The 22,850-nt window shown below is 44.6% G+C and overlaps 2 protein-coding genes across 42 annotated transcripts in view; one reads left to right on the top strand and one right to left on the bottom strand.

Moving 5' to 3' along the window:
• Positions 1 to 9,199, bottom strand: part of ATXN2 (ataxin 2) — a 114,684-nt gene extending 105,485 nt beyond the window's left edge. For 16 of the 37 annotated variants that reach the window (XM_082698323.1, XM_082698355.1, XM_082698329.1 and 13 more), the window contains exon 1: positions 8,404 to 9,198. In XM_082698323.1, coding sequence (XP_082554449.1) covers positions 8,404 to 9,116 — 713 coding nt within the window. In that variant the 5' untranslated portion in view covers positions 9,117 to 9,198. Of the gene's footprint in view, positions 1 to 8,403 lie in introns of all 37 variants that reach the window. The other 21 variants (XM_082698356.1, XM_082698345.1, XM_082698332.1 and 18 more) reach the window with 3 other exon arrangements.
• The window catches only part of ACAD10 (acyl-CoA dehydrogenase family member 10), a 95,605-nt gene continuing 81,261 nt past the window's right edge, over positions 8,507 to 22,850 (top strand). For all 5 annotated transcript variants that reach the window (XM_082698418.1, XM_082698420.1, XM_082698417.1 and 2 more), the window contains exon 1: positions 8,507 to 8,634. In XM_082698418.1, coding sequence (XP_082554544.1) covers positions 8,632 to 8,634 — 3 coding nt within the window. In that variant the 5' untranslated portion in view covers positions 8,507 to 8,631. The remainder of the gene's footprint in view (positions 8,635 to 22,850) is intronic.

Here is a 22,850-nt window from a genome sequence, read left to right as displayed (position 1 = left end):
CATTCATTTATAATTACATGACAGACAAGTTTCATGCCACAAAGTGAAAGGATTTACAAAGCCATTATAGAATGCCATTTTATCCAGTTTCCAAAATGCAGTTACGTATTAATCATGGCATGAAATTGCTATTTTATAGATACTTCAAGGCTCATAATATACGCAATCTACATCAGAGTATTTTTAAATTAAAAGGAATTTCCAATTTTCACATGACAACTGCAAACAATTTTCAGCAAATAAAATCTAAGGCCAATAGTTGTGGCAAATTTTCACTTCTTTTTTCTCTTTTTAAAGATTCCATTCATCTATCTGACAGAGTAAGCACAAGGGGGAGTAGCAGGCAGAGAGAGAAGCAGGCTCCCTGCAGAGCAAGGACAGGCTGATGTGGGACTGGATCCCGGGACCGCAGGATCATGACGTGACCTAAACTGAAGGTAGTCACTTAACCAGCTGAGCCACCCAGGTGCCAACTTGTGGCAAATTTTCATAAGCAACCACAGATTCATAACAATACTAAATTAAAAATAGTAAAACCAAGGGGGGCGCGTGGGTGGCTCAGTGGGTTAAAGCCTCTGCCTTCCACTCAGGTCATGATCTCAGGGTCCTGGGATTGAGCCCCACATCGGGCTCTCTGCTCAGCAGGAAGCCTGCTTCCCCCTCTCTGTCTACCTGCCTCTCAGCCTGCTTGTGCTCTCTCTTCCTGTCAAATAAATAAACAAAATCTTTAAATAATAATAATAATAATAGTAATAATAATCATGAAACCAAGGACTTAACATTTAAGTAGATTTCATGCCACATATGTACAAAATTGCATGTGTCTTCCAAAAAGATAAAAAACTAGATCTCCTATTTCACTGAGCCAAACTTCAAGGTTACAAAAAGATACCCTGAAGGTCGACCGTCTGTGATTGTCGTATTCTTTAAAATACACAGGATAGGGGCGCCTGGGTGGCTCAGTGGTTTAAAGCCCCTGCCTTCGGCTCAGGTCATGATCTCAGGGTCCTGGGACTGAGCTGAGCCCCGATCCGGCTCTCTGCTCAGCGGGGAGCCTGCTTCCCCCCCTCTCTCTGCCTGCCTTTCTGCCTACTTGTGATCTCTGTCAAATAAATAAATAAATAAATAGATAATTTTGGGGTTTTTTTAAGATTTTACTTATTTGACAGACAGAGATCCCCTGCTCGGCAGGGGGTCTGTTTCTCCCTTCGGTCTCTCTCTCATTCTCTCTCTCAAATAAACAAACAAATAAATAAATAAAATTAAAATACATACCATAACTTTATTTAGGTCTATGTCTGCATTTATTTAAAGAGAAGAATATAATAAAATTCTACAAATAAGTTGTTTTGGTCAAGTCCCCCAACTTCTCAAAGCTTAGGGGTTCTTCCCTTCTAAGATTTTCTGTTATTTCTTCCTGCTCTAAAATTCTAGTTTTAGGAGGAAAATATTTTAAAAGACAGACAATATATACTCTTGAAGCTGCAACAGTTATGTACCATATGATTCCATTGTTTATTCTATATCTGTTCACAAAGAGTCTGAAAAGATGAGCTCCAAACTTCCAACAATAGTATGTCAAAGGAAAGATTGTGGGTGATTTTAAAGGAGTTTTGGCTTTGTTTTTCTGATTCTCTGTACTCTTTTCTACAATGAGTATTTAAATCTTACTGTTTTTCAAATTATGAGACAAAACTTTCATATATAGATAAGGCAGTACCTGTACAAAGACTATTTATTAAATTTTTTTATTTTAAAAAAGATTTATTTTTGCACATGCACGAGAGAGAGCACAGGTGCACAAGCAGCGGGGAGGGGCAGAGGGAGAAGCAGACTGCCCGCTGAGCAGGGAGCCTGACATTGGGGGCTTGGGCTCCATCCCGGGATGAAGGCAGACACTTAACTGACTGAACCACCCAGGCACTCTCTATTAGTTTCAAGAATAAATCTGTTCTGTTGAGTCAATATGGATGGACTTAGAAGGTATTATGCTAAGTGAAAATAAGTCAGGCCCAGAAAGACAAATACCATATGATTCCACCCCTTACATGAAATCTTTAAAAAAAAAAAAAAAAAAGAATAAACAAAGAGCAGAATAAGAACTATATGCAGAGGGTGGGGGAGCAAAATGGGTGAAGGGGAGGAGGAGATACAGTCAGTCACTGGAGTAAAAAGAGCGTAAGGAATATAGTCAATGATATTTTAAAAGTGATGTAATGGGACAGATGATAACTGTACTTGTGGTAAACATGACATAATACATAGATTTAGCCAATCACCAAGTTCTACACCTCAAACTAATGTAACATTATATGTGTCAACTATACTCAAAAAAAATAAGAAGATCGGGGCACCTGGGTGGCTCAGTGGGTTAAAGCCGCTGCCTTCGGCTCAGGTCATGGTCCCAGGGTCCTGGCCCCGCATCGGGCTTCCTGCTCTGCGGGGAGCCTGCTTCCTCCTTTCTCTCTATCTGCCTGCCTCTCTGCCTACTTGTAATCTGTCTGTCAAATAAATAAATAAAAATTTAAAAAAAAAAAAGAGAGAGAGAGACAGAGAAGAAATCTGTTCTGGACACCGGTTCAAGTACATTTCTTCTCTCCATTATACTACAGGCAGGTTAAGATCTGCTGAAGATCCACAACCATATTCTATACATATCTTCAAGTCACAAAGCCTGAAATCTTATATATATATATGCATATATATATACACATATATATATGACATAAAAATCTCTTGAATTAATTGGTGTTTTAAATAACAGAAAAGCGGTTTATGACACCACTCCTACAAAACTGCAAATCTGCTTTGTTTGGCAAGCACCTCAATGGAGACTACTACTATTCTACATAGAACATTTATCTTCAAAAGCAGAAGAAATTCTTTTTGAGTAGAAAAATATACTTTAAGGATATCAAAAAACACATTAAAATGCAGCTCAACCTATCCTAAGTAATGCTAGTAAAGGTCACACATTCAAAGGTGCCTACATTACAGATTCGAGATTTGGATGCTACAACCTTTCAAAGGCTTGATAACCAGCTTCACAGTCACTGATAAGCCAATCTTCTGATAAAAACATCCCTATTTTTGAAGTCTAACATCTAAGCAGGTAAAAAAGACTCAAGAGGAAAGAGCACCCTACTTTTATTTTAGTAACATTCTTGCTAAAACATGAAAAAGACCACTGTACAGACCTCTTAAAATCACGGTATGGTAACAGTCATAAATGACCCAAATGTGCTTCAAAAACAAAAAAACAAAAACAAAAACAAGTACTTTCACTTAAAAAGATACAGTAGCAGCCAGGCCTGTTAATCAACTATACTGCAGCTGAAGTTACTACAATGATTTCAAATAGCTACAAAAACAGGGTTTTGTTCAGCCTCAACTCTTTACATATCAAAACGCTATCACTATCTATCCAAAATGGAAAACTACAACTCCAGGAAAAAAATCTTATAGAGACTTAAAATCCCTTTCAAGGTATAAGAACACACTTTGGGGGCACCTGGGTGGCTCAGTGGGTTAAAGCCTCTGCCTTCAGCTCAGGTCGTGATCCCAGGGTCCTGGGATCGAGCCCCACATCGGGCTCTCTGCTCCGCAGGGAGCCTGCTTCCTCCTCGCTCTCTGCCTGCCTCTCTGCCTACCTGTGATCTCTGTCTGTCAAATAAAAATAAATAAATAAATAAATAAGAACACACTTTGCCACAGTGAAAATAAATTCTAACACAGCTGTAGCTACACAAAACAATAAAAAAATTAGATCCTCCTTTAAGTCGAAACATATGGCTATTAAATAGCTATGATATGAGTTAACATCCCTTGTGTAAAATCTGCAAAATTATAAGTCTAATTAGACACGGAAAATACAAACTTAACATTTAACCAAAAAAGGAATACCATAACTGACACCATTAATGTTTTGACTTTTCAAAATGCAAAATCTTTAAGCAACCATAGGCTTACTTTTTCTGACAAAGATCTGATATAGGTTTGTTGGGGTTTTTTTTTGTTTTCTTTTTAAGATTTTATTTATTTGACACAGAGAGAGAAATCACAAGTAGGCAGAGAGGCAGGCAGAGAGAGAGAGGGGAGGAAGCAGGCTCCCTGCGGAGCAGAGAGCCCGATTTGGGGCTCCATCCCAGGACCCTGAGATCATGACTTGAGCCGAAGGCCGAGGCTTTAACCCACTGAGCCACCCAGGCGCTCCCTGATATAGGTTTTTGCCCAATCAAAAAAAGTCTATTTTCTCTAGGTACTTAGGATGAAAATTAAGTCAATTAGGTTAAAATACATAAGTCCATTAGAAAAACAAAAATGTACAGCTTTTAATAGCCATCTACAGCTTACCTCTGATGACTTCGATTGTCAATTAACTTTTCTGGTCCAACTGCAAATGTGGTTTTATCAATACCCACTTAATAAAGCAAATGGCTAACTACCTCAAAACTCTGCTCTAATGTTACCTCCTCAAAAAAGCCTCCCCAATCCACTTAAAAGTGAAACCCACTCCCTTCCCTCACACTCTCATATTATATCCTTAATCTGCTCTCCCCGATCCTATAGCTCTTACCTAATATTATACATAGTTTGCTAATTTCATGTCTCAATTAATGTCTGACTCATCATGTTAGAATGGAAACAGTTAGAATGGAGAGCAGTTATCTTTTTGTTTTATTCATTGGTATATCCCAAACACTTGTAACTGCCTGTACATGGATTTTCAATAAATTTCTATGTTCAATGGTGTCAATGTTTTAGGCTCTTCTAGACTATATTTAAAGAGACAAATGTCTCGCAGATTCTTAAATGAAAACTTAAACTAAATTGCAGCGTAATTTCGAAGTTGCAATGCCTTGAAAGAAAGAAGCAGTTACGAAAGTACTAAGCTGAAAATGACTAAAATAAGTTTTTACTAACATTTAATCCTGTATCCAAAGACATTCTAATGTTGTATTATTTAGGTTTAGGAATGGGTAACAGAATGGGTAATCCCATTATTTTTTTAAACAGGAAAGGGAATGTAGGAGAGGAAGAGATATAGGTTAGCCAGAAATAATTCCCAACAGTGCCATGAAATTATATAAAAGTCAACAAAAGTGTCTTGGTCACAGGCTAACAGCTAATAAAAAATACTTTTAGATGAATGAGGGAGATTAACAACAACAAAAGCTTCAGAACAAGTTTCTCAGGACTTTCACTCCTCTACTTAGAGAAGTATGAGCACAATAGTTAAACCATGTATCCTCATTAGTGTTAACAGTTACTGTTTTCAAAGCATCTTCCCTTATATTATTTCATTAAGTCCTCAGAGAAACCAAATTCAAACTCAAGTATAAATAATCAGGTAGCTAACAAAAGTACTTAATAATGTATTCACTTGACAGTAAATGCAACTTTTCCCTTGAAAATCCCCCACAGTGTCTGACAAAGAAACCATTCTATAGAAGAGCCACCTTCCTGGCAATGGAAACTAACACAAGTCTTCTCAAGAGTAATATGGCACAGCTAGCAAGAGCCATAAAAACCTTGAAGCCCTTTGACCCAGTAAAACCACTCCTGGGAACTTTCTCTAAGGCAATAATTAGACTAAAGTCAAAAGCTATTAGTATAAAGATGTTTAGTGTACCACTAACTATAATAACAAAGATGTAGACACCCAAATCCCAACAGTTGAGTGGTTAACCAAAAACCTAAAGAAAATTTATATTACAATGCTAAACAGAAAAAAAAACCATAAAAAAAAACACAAAATAACCTGCACAATCATTAAAACTACATAAAAATGAAAAGGTAAAAACCAAAAACAAGATTTTGATTAACAGACTTTAATATTATGGGTATGTCGTTCTAAGAGAAAACAGTAACCTTCTAAAACATATATGATAATTTAAGGCAGAATAAATTTTTGAAAGCCATAAAAAAACACTATTTTTTAAAACGTCAAACATAATGAAATGTTATTTAAAGAAGACATGTGAATTTCTTGACTTTCAAGAATATTCTACTATCTCTAAACACATCAAACCCAGTGCTGCATTTTCTTTCTTTACCCCTGGCCTCAGGGACATATTTTAACTGCTGACAAACACAAACATATGTAAGGAGACCTTAAAATCTGTAACCAGTTTACAAAGAACCCAGCAGCAGTGGTTCAAAATCCAAAGGAACTCTACGTGAGATCTATGTAATAAAAGTACACATTACATGAATCCAATAAAGAGAACTTCACGTATCTATCAAAAAGAACAAGGGCAAGAATTCATGTCTCAAATGAAAGAACTTAAAGCAAAGAAGAATTTAAATTAATCTTAAATGTAAAGCCTCAAAGAACAGAAAAGGCTCTTTGGTACTAAAACATTCCAAATATTTTTGATCATTCAAGCTACTCTGCAACAGATTATAATTTTTAAGCCTAAGGAGAGCGGTCACAACCTAAAAGCCTAAGTTTTAATTTCTAATTATATGAACAAGTAAAATACATCTGCCAAATCTCTATGATACCTAAGAAGAAAAATACCGTGGATCCTTTTCTGTAAAAAATTAGGTACAAAATTTGTCCATTTTTCACTGTGGATGCCACTGAAAAAGGGAAACTGAAGTTACAGAATCCTAAGTGGAAAGAGCTGGGAAAATAAGCACTTTATCTGAACTAGTTAGGGTAAGGTTAACGTTTGAGGGTGGTTCAGAGAAAGGACAACTGTGAAGGGGAGGTAGGGTAGAAGTAAAAAAAAACAAAAACAAAAACACAATGTTCCTCCTTCCCCCCTTGAAAGCAGGATTCCTTAAAAATCAGCCCGGATTCATCCTGAAGGGTAACTTCTCGGGCCATAAATGAAAATTCTTTGAAAATGGATCGCTGAAAACCTGTTTTCAAAACGAAAACTCAGTGCGTGGGGGGGGGGGGGGGAGAGACCTATCCCACCTTCTCAAGCCCAGGATGTCTATTTCCGGAGGACCCTCGTCACTGACTACCAACCCCGCCTAGGTCTAAGGGAGGCAAGGCAGTGCCGAACACGGATGGGCTCGGGGCACAGGGGAAATAGACTTGCGTGCCCTTGGTGAGCTCTGGCGGCACTTCCCAAGTTAAGGACACTGGCCACAATGGAATGGAGTCTATTGACATTTGCTGCCCCGTTTGAACACTAAGCATTTTCTTAGTTCGTGAAATACGAACTGTCAACCACCCCCGACACACACACCCTCCCCAACAGGCCTTCCCGCACAAACACACCCTCCAAAGTCAGACCCGGTTAGAGAGACAGCACACAGCCCCCAGTCCCTACCACAAGCCTAGGTTTATGGGGAAAGAGGAGGAGACGACGCAAGTAAACACCCGCATTTCTGCTTTCAGGAAGCCCACCAGGTCTCCTGCTGCAATCCCTCTCCCCTCGAAATTCTATGAATTGGGGCGGGGGTTGGGGAAAATGCGCAGCGTGCCCGCTCCTTGCCACCACCATCCCCCTCTGTCCCCGATCTGGCCTGGACTTCTGACGCACGCCTGGGTCCGGCCCTCGCCCACCACTATTCAAAGGCGCCTTCTCGGCCTCGACAGCATTGCGGATCGGCCACCACCCGCGGCGGAGAGGCCTTGCGGGGGAAGGAGGGAGGCCGGGAGGGGGCCGGGCACTCCCCACCCCTTCCTCAGGTGGGGGAGGGAGGAACGCTGCAGGAGACTGCACAGAGCCCCACGATTCCTGGAGTTCTGGAGCCCCCGCCGCTACCTCAGATTTAAATGGGGAGGGGAGCGGGGACCACTACCCACCCACCTCAATCCGGTTCTTCGAGCTTTCCCAAGGCAGGGGAGTGGGGTGGTTACGCACACCAGACAGACCCTAACGATTCCAGATGAGCCCCGTGGCTGCCCCTTTAACGGACAGGGGGGGGGACGCTGCCCTAACTTTCCCCCTCCCTTGTTATTCCCCAAAGGGGGAGTTGGCAAGTTTCGGGAGACTGAACCAAAACCTAAAGACCATTCCACGTTAATATTTAAACGCGGGGGGGAGGGCGCGGGCACTGCCCAAGCATCCCCTCCACGTTGGGGCTAAAAGAGGGACAGGGGCTGACAATTAGTGAGACCTGTAAATCCCTCCCGAACACTTAAATGGAGAGGGGGAGGCTGCCCAGTCCTTCCATCTTGACCGTTTGGGGGAGGGGGTGGGGATGTTGCAGGAGGCTGGACACAACCTGACATTCCCGGAGGGACCCCGCGGTGCCCCCCCCATCCAAACCCCGGGGCTCCAAAGGGGAGAGGGAGCCCCACCCCCACTGCGGGCCCCCAGCCCACCCCAAGCCTGGCCGGTCACAGGGCGGGGACGACGGTGTGGGCCGCGGGGGAGGGGACAGGAGGCCTGAGCTCGTCCAGGCCCGGAACGGAGGGAGCTGGGGCGCGACACCCACCTGCCCAGGCCGGGCCGCCCGCCGCCTGCGCTCGCCGCCGCCGAGGAGGAGGAAGCCACCGCCGAGGACGACGAGACTGAGGACGGCGACGGCGCGGCGGCGGGCGACGTGAGAAGGCCGCCGCTGCCGCCGGGCTTACGGGCATTGGCGGCCGCGGGCGGCGGCTGCTGCTGCTGTTGTTGCTGCTGCTGCTGCTGCTGCTGCTGCTGTTGCTGGGGCTTCAGCGACATGGTGAGGGGCCCATACACCGGCCCGCACGCCGGGCGGGGACAGCCGGGAGCCGGGCGCGCCGAGGAGACGCCGGAGCGCGGTGGGGACGCACGGGCGCCGAGCGGGGAGGCGCGGGATGGCGCGGCCGGGGGGGCGCCCGGGCCGGCTATGGGGAGAAGGAGGACGACGAAGGGGCGGGGAGGCCCGCCGAAACCGAGGAGCCGCCGGGAGCCGGGCAGGGACGCGCCGCCACCGTTGCCGTTGCTACCAAAACAGTCTGAGGCGGAGGGAGGCGAGCGCTGCCCGGAGGGAGGGGGGCCGGGGCCGGGCGGGGGAGGGGCGGCGGAGGGATACGGGCCCGGAGCCGCGCCGCCGCCGCCGCCCCGCCCGCCCCGCCGCGCCGGCCGCGGGAGCGAGCGCCGCCCGGGCCACCTGGCCGCGGCGAAGCGGCGTGGCTCGATGGCCGCTGCGGGGCCCCGAGGAGCTGCGGCCGCCGAGCGCATCGGGGGTCGGGCACACAGAGGCGCCTCGTGGCGATGCTGGGTGGGCGCGGTGGTGCGGAACGGGGACTCTTTACCGGAAGTCGGAAGGGTCGGACGGAAGCAGAACGTGAGACGACCCCGGGGCCGGGAGGGACACGTGAGGAGCGGGCGCCGCGCTGGGCTGCGTTCGCGGGGGTCGGGTGAGGGCCCGGCTGGCGGCCCTGCCCGGATCCGCCCTCCTCGAGGCGGGTCTGCCCTTCGGGAGGGCGTGTCTGTCTTCGCCCTCAGGGCCGGCCTAGTCTAGAGGACGGGAGGGAAGCGTTTCTTCCCCGCCCCCCAGTAATCCTCCGGCGTCCTCAGAGTACTGGGAGAGTCGGTGTTTACCCCCACCTGATGCAACCTCGAACGTGGACTGCGAGTCCCTTCAGGGCGGAGACTCTGTCTTGCTACGTAAGAAGCATCTAGAACACAGGCATCCCATAGTTGTCTTTGTATCCCCAGCACCGGGCACACAGTAGGTTCTCACCGCGTCACTGAATGTCTAAAAGGCAGACCCTTTTTTCCCTTGCCAAGACTAACAACGAGGTTGGAGTCGAGCAACCTCTCCGGGCCACCTACATCTGGTTACCTTTTCCCCACTTTTTTCCACCCCAGCAGCACACAGGAGCCAGAAAACTCTTTTGGGTATCTGACCTTCATTTGAACCCATTTCCCCTCACTTGAACTTCTTTTTTCCTCATTCATGAGACTCCAAAGGAAATGTACGTGATTGGTAGAGCTATGGATAATGGGGTCTCCCTTGGTAGAGACAGAACAGACCTCACAAGAATGTGTGAACTTTAGACCTTGGCCCCTTTAGAAGTTTTACTTTAACTTAGATTGCTAGCCAGCACAGTAGTCCGTTTTTTAAATGTGTGGCAATTAAACTGGAAGCCAATAGATTTTTTTTGTTAAGAATTGAGGTTTTTGGTTTTTTTTTTGTTTGTTTTTTAAGTAAAATTAGTTAAGGAGTCTGACCAGAATTGTCAGATACAGACTTTATTTAAAAAAAAAAAAAAAACCTTGGAGAATGATTAAACCACAAGTCTCCAGGAGCCAAATTGAAATTAATCTCCTAGATAGTCCAGGCAAAAATTAACATTAATTCTGCAAATACTTGAAAAATAGGAAGTCAGCTTTAACTCCCAACTGAGGTAAAAAAGTTGAGAAGAAAAAAAAAAAAAAGTATCATTTTAAACCAACAGTTGCAAAATCCTTTAAAAATTAACCCAAAGGAAACAGATTAAAAAAACAGAAGAGAGGGGTGCCTGGGTGGTTCAGTCGATTAAGCCTCTGCGTTGTGGGCGCCTGGGTGGCTCAGTGGGTTAAGCCGCTGCCTTCGGCTCAGGTCATGATCTCAGGGTCTTGGGATCGAGTCCCGCATCGGGCTCTCTGCTCAGCAGGGAGCCTGCTTCCTCCCCTCTCTCTCTGCCTGCCTCTCTGCCTACTTGTGATTGCTCTCTGTAAAATAAATAAATAAAAATCTTTAAAAAAAAAAAAAAAAAGCCTCTGCGTTGAGCTCAGGTCCTGATCTCAGGGTGGTGGGACTCAGCCCCACAAGGGGCTTCCGGCTCAGCCAGGAGTGAGAACGCTTTCCTTCTACCCTGCCCCTCTGCCCTCTCATTCTCTCCCTCTCAAATAAATAAAATCTTTTTTTAAAAAAAGTGTTTTAAAGGACCATAATAAAAATACATCAACTTCCTCTGGTTTAATGATTTGATCGTTAACCATATCTGGAAACATGATCCCAGAATTCAATCTTAGGACCAAACTGCAGACAGGTGGGAGATAAAAGAGAAGTTGAGTAAGAAAACCTGAAGCTGACAGCTGAACTTAATTTCATTTAGGATGAGAAAGTTTTTACTCACTATCATTTAAAATATATTTAATAATATGGGACACCTGGGTGGCTCAGTCATTAAGCGCCTGCCTTCAGCTTGGGTCATGATCCCGGTGCTGGGATGGAGCCCCACATCAGACTCCCTGCTCAGCAGAAAGCCTGCTTCTCCTTCTCCCACTCTTCCTGCTTGTATTCCCTCTTTCACAGTCTCCCTGTCAAATAAATAAATAAAATCTTTAAAATATATATATATTTAATTTATTGAAGTATAATTTACATATTATAAAATTTATCAATTCTGTATACAATTAATGATTCTCAGTAAATGCATAATTATGGAACAATCGCCATTAATTTCAGGACATTTCGATCACCCCAAAAAGATCCTTATACCCATTAGTAGTTACTCCTGGTTCCCATTCTCAGCCCCAGCAAACACTAATATATTTTCCATGGATTTATCTATTGTAGACATTTCATATAAATGGAATCTAACAATAGGCAATGTTTGCCTTTTTTCACTTAGCATATGTTAATGTTTTGGAGGTTTATCTATGTCCTAGCATGTATCATTACTTATTATCATGGAGTAGTATTACTTATTATCATGGAGTAGTATACCATTGTATGGATGTATCACATTTTGTGTATCTACTCATCAGTTGGTGGGCTTTTAGATTGTTTCAAGTTCAAGGCTATTATGGATAATGCTGCTATGAACATTTTTGTACATGTATGTCTTCATGTGGATATATTTCTCTTGAGCAGAGGCCTAGTAATGGAATGTTGGGCTGGTATGGTGAATTTATATTTAACTTTTTAAAAGATACTATCAGGGCACCTGCATGGCTCAGATGGTTAAGCGTCTGCCCTTGGCTCAGGTCATGATCACCAGGTCCTGGGATAGAGCCCCATGAAGTGCTCCCAGCTCAGGGGGAAGCCTGCTTCTCCCACTCCCTCTGCCTCTCCTGCTGCTTGTGCTCTCTCTCTCTCACGTGAATAAATAAAATTTTTTTTTAAAAGAAGATACTTTTTTCTAAAGTGACTGCCATTTTACATCTACACCTGGAATGTTTGAGGGTTTCTGATTAAAATTTCTGCTTTTATATTAAAATGGAAACCGAAAGCACCTCTACATAATGGAGTCCATTCTGTACACACACCCTTTTATTTCTTTGTCCAAGGAAGATCGCCACCCAAAACCAAGAAATATGTTTTATTGCAAACCCTTCACCTCCATTCCAGACATCTGAAAATGTAGCTATGTAACAGCAACTGTGACATCAGCATGTTCTATCTTTCAGTAAATGTCAGGATAATATACCTTAAGACAAAATGGTTTGTGGGATGCCTGGGTGGCTCAGTCGGTTAAGCACCCAGCTCTTGATTTCAGCTCAGGTCATGATCTCAGGGTCCTGGGATTGAGCCCTGCATCAGGTTCTGTGCTCAGTGGGGGGAGTTGCTCGAGATTCTCTATCTCCCTCTGCCCCTCTCTCCAACTCAAACACATGTGTTTTCGAGCTCTCTCTCTTTTCCTTTAAAATAAATAAATCTGGGGCAACTGGGTGGCTCGGTTGTTAAGTATCTGCCTTGGGCTTAGGTCATGATCCCAGGGTCCTGGGATCCAGCCCAGCATCGGGCTCCCTGCTCCGTGGGGAAGCCTGCTTCTCCCTCTCCCACTCCCCCTGCTTGTGTTCCCTTCCTCTGTGTCTGTCTCTGTCAAATAAATAAATAAAATCTTAAAAAAAAAAAAAAAAGGTGTGGTAGGCACCCAGTAAGACCACTCTTGTGGGGGCACCTGGGCGGCTCAGTCGGTTTAGCCTCTGCCTTTAGCTCAGGTCATGATCTTGGTGTCCTGAGATCAAGCCCTGCCTGCTTCGTGCTCATTGCTCAGCGGAAAGCCTGCTTCTCCCTCTCCTTCTGCTTTCCCCCTTCCCCACTCTGGCTTGCAGTCTGTCACTCTCTCTCTCAGATAAATAAAAAAAATCTTAAAAAAAAAAAAAAAAAAAGACCACCCCCATGTGATCCTGCTCACCTGGTGGCCAGAATTTCTACCAACTGAATATGAGGTGGACCTTAGTGGCTTCCTTCCAACAAAAAATTTGAAAAAACTATAGGTTTCCACTTCCAATATTGAGTTATAAAAAGACTGTGGCTTTTATTTTGGACTGCCTTCTCTCACTTGTTTGAAAGAAGCTAGCGCCATGTGGCGAGCTACCCTATGGAGAGATCTCCATGGCAAGGAATTGCTGTCCACAAGCACTGCAGTAGGACCTGATGGCTGTCAACAGCCATGTGGGTGAGCTTGGAAATGACTCATCCCCCAGCCAAGGTTTGAAGTGGCTGCAGTCCTGATCAAAGCACATTAATAGGCTTTGTTAGAGACCCTGAGCTAAAGACCCTCCACTTAGCCACACCAGATTCCCAGCCTTTTTGTTGTTTCAATCAATAAGTTCTGGGATAATGTTTCATGCAGCAAAAGATAGCCAATACAGATGAAGCAAAAAGTGCATTTCCTATGATTTCCACGTGCGTTCAGAATTCTTTAAAGGGGCGCCTGGCTGGCTTGGTTGGTGAAGCATGTGACTCTTGATCTTAGGTTTGTGAGTTTGAGCCCCACATTGGGTGTAGACATTACTAAAGGCGCCTGGGTGGCTCATTTGTTGGGCAACTGTCTTCGGCTCAGGTCATGATCCTAGAGCCCCGGGATCAAGTCCTGCATCTGGCTCCCAGCTCCATGGGGAGTCTGCTTCTCCCTCTGACCTTCTCCCCTCTCATGCTCTCTCCCACGGTCTCTCTCTCTCAAATAAATAAAATATTAAAAAAAAAAAAAAAAAAAAGCATGGACGCCTGGGTGGCTCAGTTGGTTAAGCAGCTGCCTTCGGCTCAGGTCGTGATCCCAGCGTCCTGGGATCGAGTCCCACATCGGGCTCATTGCTCGGCGGGGAGCCTGCTTCTCCCTCTGCCTCTGCTGCCACTCGGCCTGCCTGTGCTTGCTCGCTCTCTCTCTCTCTCTCTCTGGCAAATACATAAATAAAATCTTTTAAAAATTAAAAATAAAAATAAAAAAATTAAAAATAAAGCAATTTAAAAAGAAATTAAATCTTTAAGGGGTGCCTGGCTGGCTCAGTGAGTTAAGCATCTGCCTTCTGCTCAGGTCATGATCCCTGGGGAATCCTGTGGCCAGCTCCCTGCTCAGTGGGGACGCTTCCCCCACTTCTCTGCCCCTCCCCCCACTTGTGCTCTCTCATTCTCTCACTCAAATAAATAAAATCTTTTTTTAAAAAAAGATAAAATCTTTAAAATTAAAAAAAAGAATTTTTTTTAAGATTGTATCTATTTATTTGACACAGAGAGAGAGAGAGTGAGAGAGGGAACACAAGCAGGGTGAGTGGGAGAAGGAGAAGCAGGCTCCCCGCTGAGCAGGACCCTGGGATCATGACCTGAGCCAAAGGCAGAAGCTTAACAACTGAGCCACCCAGCCCCTGCCCCGCAAAAAGAGAATTCTTTAAAGACAAATGCTGAAATCAGAAATGTTATATCCAATAGAATTTAAATTTCTGAATGCTTCCTAAATGATCTTCCGGCAGCCACTTAAACCAAATCCACAAGTGTTGCTGGTGAGTTGTCATCAAGGGCGATGAAGAACATTGTTCTGAAAGAGTTCTGACATTGAGAAATGTTGCTAAAATTTAAATTTCAAAAGTAGTTGTGGACATTTCAAACACGATTTCAGAAATGAAGAATGTGTCAAATGAGGAAGCAGAAAGACTTTCAAACTTGGGAACCTAGTCCTGTGAATTCCGCACTTGCTTTCTGATTTTCAATGACCCTTCAGCGAGCCGTATGGCCCTTTAATTTTTATCACTTCAATGATTAATCAAGTCTGAGGATATGGGGCTGAAAAAACGGAGGCAGCCCCACAAAGCCGAAATGCGGAGGGTGATTTGCTACCTCTCAGTACGGCAGCACACATCAGGTGATCCAGTATTTTCAGCCATTCATTTTCCTCCAATCATTTCTTTTCAACTCTCTTCATTTGAGCATGTTTAATGTATGATGATACATTATTCACTCAATACTCTTGATTTCACTTTCAAAAGCATGAAAATTAATTCAAATCAAAAGTAACATGCGCCCCCCCCATCCATCCTCTTCAAGTTTTCGCATAGATCAATCCTCATTTAAAAAAAAAAAAAAAGAGCAGATGTAATTTCAAAAATAGGACCATGGCTAATTAAACCAGTGTTTTTTTCTAACCATGGTTACTCAGAATTCTTAGAGGCTAATCTATTTGTAGACACTCCAGGAATCCCAAAAGACTAAAAGCAGTAAAAAAAGAAAACGTGTATGGTGCGGAGGCCTTCCAGGAGGGCATAATTTATACACCTTGTGTACAAAGTAACAACTTTCCCATAGGTTTGAAAAAAAAAAAAATTTCGGGGGGGTGTGGCAAAGTTCTAGGGGAACAACCACCAGATTATCTGAAAAGCTTTTAAATGAGCCTTTCCTCCACACAAGCACCCTTCTGGTTGTTAAGTTGCTCATTTTGTTTTACCTTGTGGGACAGAATAATGATGCGGCGACATTATTCACGAAGCAAAAGCTGGATGCCAGCTGAAATGGACACAGAAGAAAGAATTCTTTATTTTTCATTGGAAATGCTTGTGCTGCGCAGAGCCAGAAATTTAAAGAAACGCAGCCTTTTGTTTTTCCTCATTCTCTCTTTCTGTTTTCACTCGCCCCCTATTTTCGGTGGATTTGGGGGGCAGCCTGTTGTTCCAGGGGCCATGGATTTATGGAAAACCCGAGATTTGAAGCACGCACCATGTGGCGAATACAGGAGAGAATTTGAAATTGATGTGCTCCGCACTGGAGATGACTCAAGTGCTGTTAGCACGGGATGGTGTTAAGTTTGCTACAAGAGATGGGGAACCCCACAGTGGAACCCCCAGAGGGATCAGACTATAATTAATACTGGCGTCGCTGACCTATCATCTTAGAAGGAGGACTTGGCTGTTTGTTTCAGAGTGAAATCAGATAGGGGCTTAACAATACTCATTGTCTTGCTCAAGACCCTATTTTATCAAAACTATCCATTTTCCCTAAGGTAGGCCAGGACAAGAGAATGAGAATAATTGCAAGACCTTACTACACAGTGTTCTATGGGCCAGCTCTGTTCTAAGTGCTTTCTACATAATAACTCACTCATTTAATCCTCACAATATCCACTGGTTCTCAATGGAACGGGAGAATTTTGCGCTGCCCCCTCCCCCGGCAGGGAACATTTGGAAATGTCTAGAGATATTGTTGGTTGTCACAAATGAAGAGGAAATGCTACTGGCATCTTGTGAGTGAGGTCAGGGAAGCTACTGAACACCTACAGCGCACAGGACTGCGCCCCTCCCCCAAACCACCACCACAAAGAATTACCCAGCCCCAAATATCAGTAGTGCCAAGGTTGGCTGGGAAAACCTGCATAACACTGTGAAGTAGACAGGATTATTATTCCCATGTGACAGGTAGGGAGACTGAGGCACAACAAGGTTAAGTCGCTTTGCCTTAAGTCACGTTCATTGTTACAGCTAGCAAGTCACGATCTCGGGGTCCGGGGATGGAGTACCGCACTGGGTCCCCTGCTCAGTGATGAGCCTGCTTCTCCCTCTGCCTCTGCCGTTCCGCCTGCTTATGCTTGCTCTCTATCTCTCTCTCCCTCTCTCTCTGACAAACAAATAAATAAAATCTTAAAAAAAAAAAAAAGGAAATTTATTTTACCATGTGCATATATTACCTTTTATTAAAAAAAATAATAGACTGTTAGGGCATCAGTAAGAATAACTACTGTTTATATAACGCACTTTTATTTGTAGGATTTCCTTTGGTGTTCACACCTTTGCAGAGACAGTGACCCTGGATTAGAGAGGTGGCCTGAGCCACCCAAGGTCACCCACCACGGACTCCCTCACCTACCTCCTTTCCCTGTTTCCCAAAGATCAATCACTGCCCCCACCACTAACTGTTGTTTTATTCCACCACAAATTGTCATTCACAAACTCTAGCAGAAAATCCTGATTCCCATAAAAAGAGAAAAGGCCAGTTTCAGGAGCTCTTTTCTCTTAAGCGCACGCGCACACACACACACACACACACACACACACACACTCTTCCCTTTCTGCCACTTTTGTATCGTTTAGTGCTGAAATGTTAGATCAGCCAAACAGAGGAGCCAGGGAAACAGGTAGACCCGCTCACCGCCAGCGCCGACAGTCAGTCCACAGTAGGCACTTAATAAACCTGAGCTCACTCGATCTGATAGAGACTCGCTCTCGGTTTATACACATTTGCTTATTTGGGCCTGGAACAGCATCTGCTTCCTATTTAAACCTGCTAATGACTACCAGCCCCAGGCCAGAATGGTGGGGCCCACATCCAAGGCCACCCCCTAATGACCCAAGCATTTCCAGGCAGGGAGAGGACGGCTGGACAACGAGCCTGCTTTACCCACGCGCTGCCATCGCCTGTGATTTGGGCGGAGTTCACATTCCCTCGTGGATAAAGCTGACTTCTCTTCCAGTTAATAGCTTGTGATACGGGCATTCGGGAAAGTGCCAGCCTAGTTCATCAGAGACGCTGAAGCCAGAAAACCACAAGGGGCCTCCTGGGAAACTACTCTTAGTCACCAGACTTCAGCAGGGCTTGCAGAGGGGACTGCTGGGGTGCTGGGGTGCTGGATTCACCCTCCTGTGATCGGGACCCCTCTCTCTTCCACCACACAAATAGCTCATTTCTGTCCTCAGCGTGTCAATACCGGATAACTGTTCATCCGTCACATAAGCAACGGATAGGCTTCTGGTATCCTGAAAATGACTCAGGAATCCTGTTATTGCAATTCCTTTCCTTTTTTTTTTTTTTTTTTGTTAAAGAATTTATTTATTTGAGAAAGAGTGTGTGTGCACATGTGCCTGTGAGTTGGGCCAGTAGGGAGGGAGAGAAACCCAAGCAGACTCCCCACTGAGCGTGGAGCCCAGTCCAGGGCACCATCCCATGACCTTGACACCATGACCCAAGCCAAAACCAAGAGCCGACCACCTAAGCGATTCAGCCACTCAGGGTCCCCTGTTTCTAATAATCTCAACACATTTTTTAAAAAGTTGTCGTTCAGTGTTTTTTAAGAACATCCTAAATATTTGTGTATTGGTTAGCATTTGCCCTGCAACAAACTGCCCCCCAACATGGTGGCTGAAAACAACAAGCTTTTTTTTTTTTTCCCCTTAAAATTCTTAGGTTGGCTGAATGATTCTTCTCTTCTGGGCTGGCGTGATTGGAGGTGGATGGTCTAGAATGGCCTCACTGACATGTCTGGCCATTGGCTCTGGATCAGCTGGGGATGGGAAGCACAACTTGGCCACATAACTCGGATCATCCTGCAGCTGGCCTGGCCTCATTCACGTGGCAGTGGTCACCACGGGCCCCAGAGCAGCATGTACTGGGCAAGCCTCAACCCATGGCACTTTTCATGTCTCTTCTTGCGTCACATTTTCTAATGTCACATTTGTCAAAGCCAAGCCTAGATTTGAGAGGTGGGGACAGAGACTCCATCTCTCGAGGCAACAAGCTGCAAAATGACTTTGCAAAGGATAAGCATGCAGGGAGGAAAGATGTTGTAGCTTTTTTTCCCCTTTTTTTGGAATCTATCACAATCAGGGATGGGTAATTAGAAAAATCTATTTAAATCTTTTTTTAACAAGAGGACGCCCAGTATTTGGAAGAAAGCGGAGAAGCCTACCTTTAACCCTTTGATGACTATCAAACCTCCAGATTCTTGGTCATCTCATTCAGAATTGCTAGAAGCATCCTGATGAAAATAGCACCACATGAGTTTTCTGCAAAGCTGGTTGTGATGGTTAATGTTATTTATAAACTTGACTGGGCCATGGGATACCCAGATATATTTGATGAAACATTATTTCTGGGTGTGTCTGTGAGGGAGTTTCCAGAAAAGATTACCACTTGAGTTGGTAGATTGAGTAAAGCAGATTGCCCTCTCCAGTTGTGTGTGGGTACCACCCAATTCATTGAGGACCTTACTAGAACAAAAATGCAGAAGAAGGAAGAGTCCTCTCCCTGACCACTTGAGTTGGGTCACTGGTCTTCTGCCCTCAGACTGGGATCTAATATCATTAATGTTCCTTGTTCTCAGGCATTTGGACTTAGAATTAGACTACCCCATCAGCTTTCCTGGGTCTCTGGCTTTTAGATGTCAGATTGTGGGACTTCTAAGCCTCTACAAATACACAAGCCAATTCCTTATAATAAATCTATTTATGGAGATATATATATATATATATATATATATATATATATAGTTATAATTATAATTATATAATGAATTTCTGGAGTATCAGCGTATTACTCAGGGTCCCCCAGAGAAACATTACCAAAAGGAGACAGATAGATAGATATCTATCTATCCGTTTCTCTGGGGGACTCTGAGTAACATACTGATACTCCAGAAATGTCATCATATGACCTTGGGAAAGTCATCCTCATTGTCCCTATGGATGATGAGAGAGGCACTAGATGTTCTCAAGTTGCAAGAGAACTTTTTTTTTTTAAGATTTTATTTATTTATTTGACAGACAAAGATCACAAGTAGGCAGAGACGCAGGCAGAGAGAGAGGAGGAAGCAGGCTCCCCGCTGAGCAGAGAGCCCGATGTGGGCTGGATCCCAGGACTCTGAGATCATGACCTGAGCCAAAGGCAGAGGCTTAACCCACTGAGCCACCCAGGTGCCCCGAGAACTTTATTTTTTTTTTTTTAAGATTTCATTTATTTATTTGGCAGACAGAGATCACAAGTAGACAGGCAGGCAGAGAGAGGAAGGGAAGCAGGTTCCCTGCTGAGCAGAGAGCCCGATGCGGGGCTCCATCCCAGGACCCTGGGATCATGACCTGAGCAGAAGGCAGAGGCTTTAACCCATTGAGCCACCCAGGTGCCCCAGAACTTTTTTTTTTTAAAGACTTTTATTTTTATGGAATCTCTACATGCAGTGTGGGACTCGAACCCACAGCCTGGAGATCAAGAGTCGTATGCTTCACAGACTAAGCCATCCAGGCACCAGGAAGGGAACTTTCAGAGGAAAGTTGCAGGAAAATGAAAGACAGGCCACGTGCTGAATAGCCCAACCCCTGCTTGTAGAGAGAAGATAGTTAGACTTGGGGCTGGAACTTTCAGCTTTCACCCAGATTTTTGGTATGGTCTTGTAAGACTATGATTTTCAACTTTTCCTCCTCATAAGCCTTGTTAAACCCTTTGATCTCATTTTTATTGGGCAATATTATTATACCACTTTACAAATACCCATTTATTCCAGCCTGACCTTAACAGACTTTCCTTTCCCCAGGGCCTTAAAGGGCATTAAAAGTCAGCAGAATTCTCAACAATGCTAGACGTAAAAAGGAGAAAGGCAGACAGCAGTTTCTTAAAATTGTCCAAACACATGAAGGCCAAGAAAGCAGGAAGGAGAGGGAGAGCGAAAGCAAATGAAGGAAAAGAATCTGTTAATTTAGCACTTTTCCTAAGATGTCCAACTTGGACTATTCTTTTAACAGCTTTGTTGAGATCTAATTCCCGTCCTCTGTAAGTCACCCATTCAAATGTGTGTGCAGTTCAGTGGTTTTTAGTGTATTTGCAGAGTTGTGCAACTGTCACCACAGTATAATTTTAGAACATTCCATCATCCCGAAAGGAAATCCCATAACCATTGGCAATCAATGCCTGTTCCCCCTTCCTCAGCCCCTGGCAACCACTAATCTACTTTCTGCCCCTTGGGCTATTTCTTTTTCTTGTGGCAAAATATACATAACAGAAAATTTATCATTGTAACCATTTTGAAGTTTGCAACTTAGTGACATCAGATACATTCCCATGGTTGGGCAGGCAACACCACCATTCCTCTTCGAAAGGAAACTCAGTCTCCATTAAACACTAATTACCTGTTTCCTCCCTACCCTCCTCAGCCCCCAGCCCTCAGTGAGCACCCTTCTACTTTCTGTCTCTAGGAACTTGACTACTTGAAGTACCTTATAGAAGTAGAATCAGATGGGGCTTCTGGGTGGCTCAGATGGTTGAACGTCTGCCTTTGGCTTGGGTCATGATCTTCAGGTCGTGGGATCAAGCCCCACATCAGGCTCCCAGCTAAGCGGGGAGTCTGCTTCTCCCTCTCCCCCCTGCTTGTGCTCGCTTTCTCTCTCTCTCAAATGAACAAATAAAAGAAAAAAAGAAGTGGAATCATACAATATTTGACCTTTTGCGTCTGGCTACCTTCACTCACCATAATGTCTTCAAGATTCATCCCCGTTGTAGCATATTATAGAATTTCCTTCCCTTTTCAGTAGGTTTCCACTGAATGAACAGACTGCATTTACACATAGGCTATTTTTTTTTAATTTATTTATTTGACAGACAGAGATCACAAGTAGGCAGAGAGGCAGGCAGAGAGGGAGGGGGAGGCAGGCTCTCTGCTGAGCAGAGAGCCTGATGCGGGGCTTGATCCCAGGACTCTGGGATCATGACCTGGGCTGAAGGCAGAGGCTTAACCCACTGAGCCACCCAGGCGCCCCCACATAGGCTATTTCATTCCAAGCTTTGGAAGTTGTTTTTTGTGGACTGACCTCTAGTAATCGAGTAATGGACCCATTCCCACTCATCTCCATCCCCTTCCAAATGGAAGCTTACCCTTCTATATTGGCCAAGAGGGAAAGCAAGGCAAGAGGCTGTGTTGAAGGGAGTCATGATGGGTATGTGGGGCCTGTGCCCATGTGTCTCCCACAGACCCTTCCCCTTCTGGCCTTATTCACCTCCCGCCTAAAGAGGTGGTGGGTGTCCTGGCATTTGGAGCCCTGAGTGTTTTGTGCTACTTTCTGCAGATAGACTGAAGGGGCAGAGACGAGAGGCTCGCCTACAATGACAAAAACGAGGCTGGGCTGGTGACAACTTGGCCTCTTGGGAAAGCCTAGGTAGTGGGGAACTGAGGAGGTAGATTCCTAAATTCTCAACCCCTAGGTAAAGCCCAGTGTTTGAGGGCGCCTGGGTGGCTCAGTCGGTTAAGCTTCTGCCTTCGGCTCAGGTCATGATCTCAGGATCCTGGGATCGAGCCCCGCATCGGGCTCTCTGCTCAGTAGGGAGCCTGCTTCCCCCTCTCTCTCTGCCTGCCTCTCTGCCTACTTGTGATCTCTGTCTGTCAAATAAATAAATAAAATCTTAAAAAAAAATAGTCGTGATGGATGCAGAACACGGTAATTAATGCCAATGATCTGTATACTTAAGGAGGGTTAAAATGGGGGCACCTGGGTGGCTCAGTCAGTTAAGTGTCTGTCTTCAGCTCAGGTCATGATCCCAGGATCCTGGGATGGAGCCCCATGTGGGCCTCCCTGCGCAGCAGGGAGTCTGCTTCTCCTTGTTTTCCCTCTCAAAAAGAAAAAAAAGAAAAGAAAAAGAAAAAAAAGAATGGCTAAAATGGGGGCACTTGGGTGGCTCGGTCAGTTAGGCACCTGATTCTTGATTTTGGTTCAGGTCATGATCTCAAGGTCATGGGATCAAGCCCCTCATCCAGCTCCCCGCTCAGCAGGGAATCTGCTTGAGATTCTCTCTCCCTCTGCCCCTCCCTTCTGCTCACAAGCTCTCTCTCCCCCAAATAAATAAATCTTTTTAAAAAAATGATTAAAATGGTAAATTTTATGTATATTTTGCCATAATAAAAAAAATAGTACTAAGAAACAAACTACTGCCAGATGGCTTTGGAGCTAAGAGAACACAGGTGATGTTCTTAGGTTATTAGATAAACCCTAAGGAGTTCAAATTCAAAGTTCAGTAGC

This window comes from Mustela nivalis (assembly GCF_964662115.1).
Source record: "Mustela nivalis genome assembly, chromosome: 14".
Taxonomy (NCBI): domain Eukaryota; kingdom Metazoa; phylum Chordata; class Mammalia; order Carnivora; family Mustelidae; genus Mustela; species Mustela nivalis.
This window is presented reverse-complemented; position numbering and strand designations above follow the sequence as displayed.